This window comes from Vicia villosa, linkage group LG6 (assembly GCF_029867415.1).
Source record: "Vicia villosa cultivar HV-30 ecotype Madison, WI linkage group LG6, Vvil1.0, whole genome shotgun sequence".
In the NCBI taxonomy this organism is placed as follows: Eukaryota; Viridiplantae; Streptophyta; class Magnoliopsida; order Fabales; family Fabaceae; genus Vicia; species Vicia villosa.
This window is the reverse complement of record NC_081185.1, coordinates 153688278-153701803: the sequence shown is the minus strand read 5'-3', so window position 1 is coordinate 153701803 and position 13526 is coordinate 153688278. Positions and strand designations below refer to the sequence as shown.

The 13526-nt window shown below is 31.6% G+C and overlaps 1 protein-coding gene across 1 annotated transcript; it reads left to right on the top strand.

Moving 5' to 3' along the window:
* The first annotated feature begins 8918 nt into the window (after window positions 1-8918).
* LOC131612830 (putative UDP-glucuronate:xylan alpha-glucuronosyltransferase 4) lies at window positions 8919-11665 on the top strand. The gene is made up of 2 exons (XM_058884582.1): window positions 8919-9671; window positions 10579-11665. The coding sequence occupies exons 1-2, from the start codon at window positions 8924-8926 to the stop codon at window positions 11520-11522; spliced, it is 1692 nt and encodes a 563-aa protein (XP_058740565.1). The 5' UTR covers window positions 8919-8923; the 3' UTR covers window positions 11523-11665.
* The last annotated feature ends 1861 nt before the right edge of the window (window positions 11666-13526 follow it).

Sequence of the window (13526 nt, the reverse complement as noted above, 5' to 3'; positions counted from 1 at the left end):
AATTTGCGTAAATTTAACTGATCGTGTCCTGTTACAAATTATTTAATACGATATAGATTTTATTTAAATATACATCTAAATTTGAAATGAGTTATTTAATTATAAAATGAATAATAATAATTTAAATTTAATTTGAATATTTGAAAATAAAAATTTTGTGTCTCAAATAAAGATAATTATTAATTAAAATAAAATGATTATTTTATTGATAGTGCCCCGTGAGAAAAATAGAAAATTTTGACATTTGAAAATAAGAATTTTGTGTCTCAAATAAGTATAATGTCAACTAAAACAAAAATATGTATTTTGTTCATAGTGATTCGTGAGAAAAGTAGAAATTTTGACATGTGAAAATAATTTTTTTAATAATTATGAATCATTTTGATATTTGAAAATTATTTTTTTAATAATTATGTTAATTCAATTTATTAAAATTGTGAGCGAAAAAATTAAAATAAAAGTGAAAATATTGGAGAGAAAAATGCAAGAGAGAAAGAGAGAGAAAAGTATGTAGAAATGAAATGAAAAATAAATGTGGAGAGAGAAGTGAGATAGAATAAGAGTAGTGTAAGAAAAATAAGAAAATAAATATGAATAAGAAAGTTGAAATGTAAGAAAGTAAGTGTAAGAAAAAGAAATGTGGGGAGAAATTTGAAATTTGAATGAAAAGAAGAAAAGAAAAAGGTGAGGATATGTGGGAAGTGTAGAAAAATAGTTGGTTTATGAAATGACCAAACTAACCCTTAAGTAGAAAATTAGTTAAAAAGGAAGGGCAATAATGTAATTGTGCAGGACTATTATTTTGATTGCTAGATAGTAGATGAAAAGAAAAGTGACTTTTTGTTTTATCTAATTTTTCTTGGTATAATGTAGAAAATTGTAATGAGAAGAATAAAAAAACAAACTAATCAAAGAAGTACAAGTAAATGACAGGTGGATATTTGACCCCAAAGTATAATTATTTATTTATCTTAATTCAAATTACTTTTGAAATAAACAATTAAAATAAAAACGGTTAAATATGTTTTTAGTCCCTATAAATATGGCAACTATCAATTTTAGTCCCTACAAAACTTTTCCTCAAACAATAGTACTCGCAAAATTTTCCGTCCCTATTTTTGGTCCCTTCCGTTAGATTCCACTAACGGAGGCTTATGTGGCATGCCACGTGTCACGCCACGTCAGTTAAAGTTAACCCTAAAGAAAAGAGATAGATTGCAGGGGTTTTAAAACCCCTTCAAATAACTTAAAAAACAATAATTTTTCACAAAACTGGAGCAATAATTGTCAAACATTCCCTATCTTTGGAAGATTTCTGGTGTGGTGTTCATCGACAAGGGTAGGCTCTGAAGGTGGAGTTGTTGTTGGCTTGTTGCTGAAGCGCTCAGGGCATGCACACACTTGAAGAAGCTTGGTAGAAGAAACTATATGAAAGGATGCTAAGATTAGATAACATGAGATAATTGTTTTTCCTTGACAAAATAAAAGCAACAAAGTTGATAATTATTAATAACAGGATGCACTTCACGAGTTGCCGCCATAGGGACAAAATCCATTGCGTTCACACTATTTCACTATAGCTGCAAGAAATCGATGTAAAAATCTGCTTATGGAATCAATTTCAAGCATAAGCATGACCAAGAAATGAAATGTAATAATCTGCTAATTAAATCAATTTCAAGCATAAACATGACCAAGCAATCAAAGGTAATAATATGCTAATGAGATCAATTTCAAACATAAGCATGACCAAGCAGTCAAAGGCTGGCAGCAAAAGGCATAATAAAGCCCAAAACTTTCTACGGCTAAGTATCATTTGCCAGATATATTAAGAGCATGTATCTAGTAAACTTTAAAAAAGACAAGTTATGGAATCAGAAATCTAAAGGACCCAAAGGACCCAACAAATCAGGTGAGTTTTTAAATATATTATGCAACTTGTCTATTCCTTCTTCAGAAATGAAGTTAGCATTGATATTTAGCAACTTAAATCCATGTTTATGAACAACACCTTCAGAGCCTATCCTTGTCAATGAACACCAGAAATCTTCCAAAGATACGGAGCGTTTGACAATATTGTTTTATTTTTGTGAAAAATTATTGTTTTTTAAGTTATATAAATGGGGTTTAAAACCCCCACAATCTATCTCTTTTTCTTTAGGGTTAACTTTAACTGACGTGGCGTGATACGTGGCATGCCAGGTAAGTCTCCGTTAGTGAAATCTAACGGGGGGACCAAAAATAGGGACGGAAAATTTTGCGAGGACCATTGTTTAAAGAAATTTTTTGTAGGGTTTAATTTTAAAGTTACCATATTTATAGGGACTAAAAACATATTTAACCCAGATAAAAATGCAAAACAATACAAAAACCAAAGTCAAAACTTTGACTTATCACTTTCAAACTTTATTTAATTTTAAATTGCCTTTTAATAATTAAAGATGACTTTAATTACCAAAATTCAACAAAGATCAAATAAAAGAGGAAGATACTAAAGGAATCAAATAAATTCAAAAAAACTCATAAATCATTATGCAAAAAATGTAAATATGCTTAAAATAACAAAGTTAACCTTTGAATGCAAATGAATGATGCAAATAACAATTTAGGCATGTCCATGATCAGATGGAATAGTCATGGTGTAGATGTTTGATAGATGAAACAAGAGGGAAAATTTTTGGGGTATGACAGAGAGCTATAGGTACTTTAGTCATATCACAAGACACTCCACTCCTCCACAAAGGAAACACCATTTAAAATTATTTATGGTTCAGTTGCAATGTCGCTCATGGAAATATACATGCCCACTTAGAAACGTGAGAACTTTGATGAAAGAGGTATAAAATTAATCATTTTATATTCACCCTTATTTATCATATATGTGTGTGTTGTCAATCTCTTTGGATGAAGTTACAATTTAATGGGAATGAGGATCGAATCTTTCTCCCACAGATTGATACACGGAGCTTCTCACCACTCTACATGAACTAGCCGTAAATACTATCAATAAACCTAAACACCACAGGTAACCATCCAAATATAAATTTACCATTATTATACTTTTCATCGAGTACAATTAGGGGTGGCAAAACGGGCCCAACACGCGGGGCATGCCCGTTTGACGTTTTTCCCATGGCGGGTCAAGATTTTAGGCCCGCACCCTCTAATGTTCCAGCCCCATCCCATTTTTTGAGGGCGTGGACTTTAACATGATTTTTTAATTTTCAAGCTTCAAATGCGCAGTGCTAGCGAGCATGTCCCACCTTCATTTTTATGTAGGCAAGCCAAGGTTTTAGGCTCGTATACTCAACTATATTCATACATCCTCGCCTAATTTTTTAAGGTCTTTTGGGGGGGCCTTAATGGGCCAGGCGTGTCATTTTTCCACCCCTTAAGTACAATTGACTTCCACTATGGGGCCTAATAAAAATAAAATGGGCCACACCCATTTTCATTCACCAGCCACCTTAGTTGCCTTCTTCGGTGTGATGGGAGAATGAGACATCATAGTGCCCAACAATGTTGACCCAACTGCCAGGACCATAACACGAGGATTCTACTTATGTCAGAAATTCAGCTCTTATTGCCTGAAGTATGTTCAACATATTTTATTGACAAACATCCTACCCGCCATCCCTAAGGTAGATTTGGAAAAAGAGATAGAGCCAAAAATCACCTTTTTTTAGTTTATAATTCATTGTCATCATCCCTCACAAAAATTACCCCATGGTAATCATAGGGCGTTACAAATAATGAGACATAAAACTGGTGTTGATTGGCCTTAAAAGCTCATTAGATGTTCTATTTTAGGGTACCTTTGAGAGACTATGAATTAATCTAGATCACATTTGGACTTTTTAAGGCTCCCTGGTTAGAGTAGTCCTAGGGACCCAAGAGGTTGCCTAAGAATGTTACCAAAGTACCTCAAAGCAAGAAGAGTAGGGATGGTCATCACCATCACTCCTTAACTAGACACATATAAAGCAAATACTACTAACTTATATTCAAGAATAGAAATGGAGAACGAAAGGCTCACTCCTAAAGAGTATCTAAATGAGGTCCATATTAGGCCTCTAGATTTTCATATCACCAAACTAGGCAACTCTTTATCTAAAGCCAAGGAAGAAGAATTAACCGCCTTTTTAAGGATGAATGTCAACTTATTCGCCTAGGCGCCCACAGATATTCCTGGGATATATGCCATGGTGGTATGGCGTTGTTTCACCATCGATTTCATAGTGAAGCAAGTATGTGAGAGAAAACGCAAGGTGGGCGTGGGGAAGTGGGCGATTGTTAAGGAGTTCAAGAAATGGAGGATTGGCAACTTCATAAATGACATTCAGTATTCGATCTGGTTGGGTAACATAGTCTTTGTTTAAAAGTCGACAAACAAGTGGCGCATGTGCATCGATTTCACAGACCTAATTGTCGCATGCCCTAAGGATCCATAACAGCTCCCCAATATTGATTAATTCATGGGTCCTCGGGCTACAATACCTTGAGTTTCATGGATGCATACTTAGGCTACAATCAAATAAAGATGTATCATGTGGACTCACCTAAAACAACATTCATATTCAACCATAGCAATTATCACTACAATGTAATGCCTTTCATACTAGAGAACACGGACGCCACCTACCAAAGATTATGGATCTATTGTTAAAGTAAATAGGGAAAAACCTGGAGGTAAACATCGATGATATGATTGTGAAAAATTCATATGGGGAAAGCCATTAGGCAGAATTAGAAAACATCATGGATTCATTTATAAGGTCTAACATGTGCTTAAACAACGTCAAGTACTCTTTCAGTATGCAAGCAGGAAAATACCTAGGATTTATGCTAGCTAGGAAAGGGATAAAGGAGATCTTAGACAAGTTCCAAGTTAATATCAACATGAGAATCCCCCAATAATATTAAAGAAGTTAAACAACTAACATGGTGCTTAGTCACCCGTTTTCTTTCTTGTGAAGGTAAAAAGGCATTTCATTTTTTTGCGACATTGAAGAAGAAGGAAAATTTTAATTGGACTAGCGAATAAGAGGATGAATTTACCAATATGAATGTATTCCTGGAGACATCACCCATATTGGCACACCCATAGGCTGGTGCACCCACTATCTATATATGTCAGTTATTGATTAGGTGATGAGCGATGTGCTTATCCAAGAGAAAAACAAAGTTGAGCAGTCTGTCTATTTTATGAGTAAAGTGTTTAAAGGTGTTAAGTCGAGATACTATAAGATCGATAGACTAGCCTTCATAGTCGTGATAACTAAGAGGAAGCTAAACCCATACTTACAAGGGCATTTTGTCATGGTAAAGACCAACTACCATATTCGCTAAGTCTTGGAGAATTTAGATCTCGGGGGAAGGATTATTTCATGGTCAACAAAGTTATATGAGTATGATATCCAATGCATAACTAGATGGAGCAACAAATCACAAGTGTTGGTTGACTTCGTAATAGAGTTCAGTTTGCCAGCATGTAAGGATACTCCCCATGTATGGATTATATTTGTGCACAATGACTCAAGCCTGAAATGGGGTGCCAAAATAGTTATAGAGGGATCAGACGGCCTCTTGATAGAGCAATTTGATAAGTGCAAAATTGTAGTTATTTTTGTGTATAGTTTTGCAGCACTTATCTTCTCCTTTTCCTTATTTAGATGAGTTTTAGTGTATATTACATAAATATGTAGATTCTGTGTTTAATCGAGTTTGTAATTCATTTATGTATCGACTAATAGTTTTTTATTCATTTTGTAGGTATTTGAGCATGTATGGAGCATTGAGTAATAAAGCTTCAAGGATGCAATTTTGGATCAATAAAAGAAGAAGCAATTGAAGAAATAAGAAGTTGCAGACTGGTGTGAGTCACCCAATGGAGCAATTGGCTCGCCGGGCGAGCGTGGAAAATAAGTGTCTTGCTTCTACCTTGGTCTGCCTCTTGTTCGTCGGGCGAAATAATAAGGAGTCGCCGGGCGAAAGAAGATATTTTTACCCACTTGTTGACGTGGCACAGGCTGTGTGACCAGAATAAAGCCGTTCACCGGGACATATTTTGTTTATATTTCATTTTCATTTCATTTGGTAGGGTGATGGTTTTGAGAGAGGTTTTTTATTCTCTCAACTCCATCAACCTCGTTTTTCTTTAAGATTAACTTAGATAACAACTTTAGGTCGTGCATTCGGTGATTCAGAGGTGGATTGCTCATTGACCGGCGCTGACAAACCGAAAGATTTGTGGTTTTATCTCTCTTTCTCTCTATGTATTTCTCTAGGTTGAGTTTTGTATATGTATTTACTTTGAACTCATGTATATTTGTTGCCCATGACGTTATATAAAATCTACTTTACAAATCTTTATTGGCAATTGTCTTAGATTTTTGCTCTATGCTAGGGATTTGGGTTGTTTTAGAGATATACTTCTTGAATCCTTATCTAGGATGATTATCTGTCAGTTTCTGGATTTTAGAGATAGATTTAAAGCTAACAATCTTTATGGGTGTCGAAGTTTAATGCTTTTGTGATGGTTGTGTCGGTTGAGAGATCGTCGATACGATTAACATGGATGTCTGCTGTGTTGTTGAGGTGGTTGAGAGATCGTCGCCGAGATGATATAGTAGTCTCTCTACTTTGGGTTAGAAATGACTTAGGTGTGAGCGATGCCGGGTGATACTGACGAGTACTGTAGGTTAAGTGTAACTGGTCGATAAGTTTAAGTTTGTGAGAAGTAGATTATATACAATGCTTGATAAGTCTCTTCTTTCTGAAAAATGAATTCTTTTTGTGTTAATATTTATTTTTCCATTTTCATATTTAAATTCATTCAAATCCAAACTCATAATTGCGGAAACTGTTGAATGGCAATTCGATAGACCAATCTTTGCGGACACGATAACTTCCCGGATAAATACTTCCAAACCTTTTGTTACTTGCCACTTTACCGCTTCAGCATAATCCTTAAAGATTGAGTTCAAAGCCAACAACAAATCAGCCAAGTATAAAGCCCTCATCGTCGACATGGTCCTCTCCGTAGAGATAGGCACTTCAAGCTTCAAGGCTAGGAGCGACTCACACTTGGTGGTATATCAGGTCACCAGGGAGTATCATGCGTAGGAGCCCCCATTTGATCAGATATATGAAAAGGTACATGAATCATCTTAACTTTTCAAAGATTTTGAGATAACATATGCACTCATGGAGCAAAACTCTAGAGTTGACCATCACTCCAAGCACGCTGACACTAAAAAATTAAGTCATAATTAAATTGTTATTCAAGAAACTCCTGTCACCCCTAATATTGATGCGGAGGAAACCAATAGCGTCGAAGTTACCAATACCGCCATTTGGATGGCACCAGGGCCGTCCCAAACAATTCGGAGGCCCTGTTCTATTTTAAAATTAGGCCTTCAGTAAATGAAAACACAACAAATTAAAAAAAATTATATTTCCTTTGAATTGTTAATAAATTAAATATATAAAGAAAAAATGATATAGAAGTATTTTGTTAAAATTTAACTTTCAATTAGTTTTACACATTTCTCTCCTCTTGCAGTCATCGAAGTTAGTTTTTTGTATTTCTCTATATAATAAGTTAATTATATAGAGAAAACAATAACCACATACTATTATATAATATTTCATCTTAAAAATATTAATAATAAATTAATTAATCATATAATAAATTTCAAATTATTTAATTACAATATTTGTTAAAGTGTCATTATTTAAAACAAAATTGGAAGAAATTGAAAGAAAATAAAATTTAAAAGATCTTTGGATAGGATTACAAATTTTATTTCAATAATATATATATATATATATATATATATATATATATATATATATATATATATATATATATATATATATATATATATATATATATATATATATATATATATATATATATATATATATATATATATATATATATATATATATATATATATATATATATATATATATATATATATTATATAATAGTTATGGGTTAAGGGTCAATCATAAATTTCAAACCCACGTGCTTGGGTAATCTATATGTGTACCACTTTTTAAGTTTAATAAAAAATATACATAACCAATGTGTTGTTGCTGCAAAAACATATTCTCCAGTCCAGTCTCCACCGCTCGGTTGCTTTAAATAACTAGATTATATTATTTAATGTGATATTTACTAAAGCCTATCTTTCAAATTAGAGGCCCCTACAATTTGGAGGCCTTGTGCGGCGGCACTTGTTGCACACCCATCGGACCGGTCCTGGATGGCACCCATAATATGTTATTTGATGTCAAACGAACTCCCATTAGACAAGTTGTAAGCAAAAAATATCTGAAAACATGCAGTAAAATACACTATGTGTCTGGAAAGCTCTACGTAATATATATAAATAATATATTATATGTGTGTAATGTAAAAACTAATTTTTCCAGCTAGGAAGATTAAAATGGACAAATACTCATATTATTGATTAAAAAATATTTTTAAAACAACATTTTAATAAAAATAATTAATGATTTGAATTTTATATGTTATATAATTTTATGTACTTTTTTTTAAATTAAAAAGCATATACAATTAAAAAAATTAATAGCAATGCATGAAATTTTAATATTTAATTGAGAATTTTGTAAAGAAAGTGACAATTATTAATAAAGAAAATAAAATGGAAAAAAATAAAACTATGATTCAATTCATTTACTTTATTTAATCCATCTCTAGAAGAATAGTTTTGTTCATTTACTTAAATTGCCTTAAAAAAATGACATCTCTTACACGGCACCATAAATATCATTCATAAATGGTTGATTATTGCAACCCAATTTGAGTGAATCCTTAGTTAAGTATTTATCATTCAAAGCTTGTGAGACTCTAACCCACCTAAGTCCTAAACACAAATTTTGAAAGAAAAAAATGCCTTTCAAGTTCTCTTCTCATTCTAATTCTTTGTCTCATTCAATTTTGAAACGAAGAAATTTCTATGTTTTTCTTATTCTTATCTCTCTACTCATTTTCATGTTTGTCTTTTCACTAAATTATCAAAGATTTGATGTTCATGAGAACACAAAACCATCTTGGTTCGAGTTTATAGCACAAGATTTTCATAGCAAAGCAAAGATAAAGATAGGTCTGGTTAACATCATTCCAAGGTCAATGGATGAAAAACTAGATGCAATTCGATCACGAGTAAATATTGTACCTATCCATTTTGATCATGTTGATGAGAATTTAAAATGGAATGACTTTTTTCCAGAATGGATTGATGAGGAAGACAAAGTGAATAAGCCTAAATGCCCAAACATGCCTATGCCAACTTTGAAGAATTACAAAGACCTTGATGTTGTGGTGGCTAAAGTTCCATGTGGGGAGCGATCAATGGAGGAAAAAGGCGTTAGAGATGTGTTTAGGTTACAAGTAAATTTAGTGGTGGCTAATTTGGCTGTGGAAGCTAAGGGGCTTGAAAAGTTGGAAAGTGATCATAGGAATATGTATGTTGTGTTTGTTGGATCTTGTAGTCCTATGGTTGAGATTTTCAGATGTGATGATCTATTGATGCATCAAAGTGATTTTTGGGTTTACAAGCCTGATTTGAAGAGACTCAAACACAAAATTCTAATGCCGGTTGGATCATGTCAAATCTCCCCAGGTTATGCAGAAACAGGTACACTTTATTTTGATTTTTTTTTTTTTTGTAGAAAAGTAGTTTTAAACTTTATTTTGACTTTGATAAATAAGGAAAATATAATTTTTTTTATAATGCTAACAATTGATATATTGAATTTTGAAGGATCCAATTTGTATTTATTTTTTGAAACTTTACTTAATCGGGACATCATTTTTTTCGGATCAAACTACCAATTGAGTTGACTTAACGAGATTAATCAGAAAATCATTATTATATAAAATCCTTTTTAATTAAATTTTGGACCACATTCATTTGAATTTTTACAACATTTGTAAGTTTTTCTTATATTTTGTTGCAAACCTTTCAAACTCAAAAATAAAATAAAAAATATAGCATTAACACTTATTGAAGAAGACAATTAAATACAAGACTAACATTTGAATTTCTTACAATACTTTTAAGTCTTATATATATTTTGTTACGAACGGTCCAAATTCAATTACAAACAAAATTGCATTAATACACAATGAAATACAGTTCATTGTTATTTTTTCATATAAAAGTACAGTTACTAAATTATCCATATCAACGATTATATTTTTATAGCATTGAGAAATTAGTGTAAGAATAATTTTGATAAAATATTATATATCAATAAAATTAATTAACATTTGTTCATAAGGTTTAATTCAAATGACGGGTATCAATATTAATAGGCTAAACACCTTATCTAAAACTCGAACATGAGACATTATAATTGTATGTGAATTTTAGATGATTTATTACCACTTTACATGGAAAATTTTATTTTTTTTAAAAAGTTGACATTTGTTTTTCTTTCTGTCCAACAAATGCATGATTTCTTTACTTATAATAGAGATTATATGATTATAATTGAAATTAAGAAAGCAATGTTGTAACTATGTGTGACTCATTATTGAAGGTAAAGAGACATGGATGAGTTATTTGCCACAATCACTAGGGAAAAATAAGAGTAATGTTCAAGGTCCAAAGCTAGCTTATGTAACTGTTCTTCACTCTTCAGAAGAGTATGTTTGTGGTGCAATAACTCTTGCACAAAGCATACTTTTATCTCGTAAAAGTATGTTTGAACCCATAGATCTTGTCCTTTTAGCTGATGATTCAATTGGCGCTGAATCCACTAGAGGTTTAAGAACTGCAGGTTGGAAAATTAGACGCATTCAACGTATTAAAAGTCCATTTGCCAAGGAAAAGGCTTATAATCGTTGGAACTATAGTAAGCTACGTATATGGCAACTCACTGAGTATGACAAAATAATTTTCATAGATTCTGATTTATTAGTATTAAAGAACATTGATAGTTTCTTTGCTTATCCTCAATTATCAGCCGCACCTAATGAAGATGTGATGTTTAACTCTGGTTTGACTGTAGTTGAGCCATCTCAGTGCATGTTTGAGTATATGATGAACAAAACTTCAAAGGTGAAACCATATAATGGAGGTGATCAAGGTTTTGTGAACGAAGTATTCACATGGTGGCATAGATTACCGTCAAAAATAAACTACATGAAATCATTCAAGAAAATAGGTGATAATAAACACCAGATACAAGAGGATGTGTACACGATACATTATTTGGGTTTAAAACCATGGATGTGTTATAGAGATTATGATTGTAATTGGGATTTACAGGATCATTATGTGTATGCAAGTGATTCTGCTAATGAAGTTTGGTGGAAAGTTTATGATACTATACCAACACATCTGCAATCATATTGTGCAATGACAAGAAAATCAAATGAAAATTTTGTGTGGAACAGGAAATTAGCAAGAAATGCTAGTTTGTCTGATCAGCATTGGAGAATTGAAGTTAAGGATGCTAGAAAGATGAAATATTTAGATTAGATTAAAGTGGTGCATAAGAATGAATATTTTATATATGTTAATGTTAAGTCATGATTTTGGCATTAGTTGGTTTATACATTAACATGTACTAAAAATATATAAAATAAACAAGGATTAAATGCACTTTTAGTTTTTCTATTTTAGTTTTCTTTTAAAGTCTAGTTTCCTAATTTTAAAATTAATCACTTTGTCCCCTATTTAATTATTTATGATTTTTTTGCCCTCTTCATTTTTGCGTAAGTGTCATATTCATTTAATACGTGACAATGACATGTCATTAACATTGTGGCGCCAACTAAACCAAAATTGAGAAGTCACTTAATTAAAATTAATTTTTTTCTTGTAATACAAAATAATACAATTAATAAGAAAATATTATTTTGTAAAACATTTTCCTAAAATCAAATTAATGCATAATTGTAAATTGAAAGTTTTCCCTTTTCTAAAACCTAACATCAAATAACCCTTATTATAAATTTGGAACTAAAGTTAGTAGTGAAATATCTATATGAATTTGAATTTAAAAGAAAAATTGTATGGACTACAATTTAAAAAGGAGTTTAACTGAATTAAAAATAAAATTTAGATATTTAAAAGGACAAAAAAATATTTGATCCTAAATATAAATTAAGTTATCAATCACTAATTAATTAATCATCAGAAAATAGAACATTTGATTTCATAGTAATTAATTTTTATTTTTAATTATTTTTTAACAATTATTAAAATCAGTATATTTATAAAATTAATACACTTGTTGCATCCAATGGCTATTAATTGGCTACACAAATGGCTGCTAAAAAGAAGGCTGTCGAGGATCCAGGTTGCAACGATATATCATTAACATTGTGGCGCCAACTAAACCAAAGTTGAGAAGTCACTTAATTAAAATAAAAAAATTGTTCTTGTAATACAAAATAATACAATTAATAATGAAATATTGTTTTGTAAAACATTTTTCCAAAAAATCAAAATGCTTAATTGTAAAATTGAAAGTTTTCCCCCTTTCTGAAACCTAACATCAAATAACCGTTAATTCTCATTCGTGTTCATTCATATATCATATTCCTTCCTCAACCATTATTTTTCCTCAATCATGTTCATCTCAAAAGTTTTATATATTGAATTGTATTCAAGAAAATGATGTATTCCTTGAATGATATTCAAGCGAAGGTCGTATTTTGTAATAGTCTCATCCCTTTATAATGTTCCTAGTCACTTTATGAGAAATTTAGCAATTTGGTTAATTGACTATTAAGAGAAACGACATGATTGGTAAATGGTAATGTAGTAGATGATGAAGAAATCATGAGCCTAATTATCTTGTGTGTCATTTTTAGCAAGTTCACATAATTGGTAAGGGCAATTTGGTCAATGCATAGACAAGCTTTATAAATCAATTTTTTGTGATGAAACTCATTTTTCATCCCATTTCCCTCTCTCTTTCTCTCTCTCTCTCTCTCTCTCTCTATATATATATATATATATATATATAATAGACTAAAGTGAGGGTTTGGAGAAACAAGAAAAGGTTTGATTCGAGTTGTGTCTCATGTTGCATGTGCAAATTCTTGAAGCATTAATAGTATAACAAGCCAAAGAGCGAGTCTGCACTGTAAGTCATCACCTTCTTCTTCCTTCCTTTAGGGTAATTAGCTAGACGGATAGCCAAATCTATGATTTCTTGCATGTTTTAAGATTTAGGAAAATTTACCCTTTAATAATGCATACGTGTTTAAATCTATAATTGAAATGGTATGTTGAGCATGGTAATCATTGAAATTTGTGTTACATGCGGGTCTAAATTTATTCGTGTGTATTTGGTTGTACATTGATAAGTAGTTTGAGTGTGTATGTGTTTGTTTGTTGTGAAAAATGTAGAAAAAAATGAAAAATTCTAGCCAAGATGTCAGGAATTACTCGTCATGCCCCCAGGCCCATATGAGAGTCGTAATATCCTCATGACGTGAACTTTGTTTGCCCAGGTCAAAATGACAACTGTCA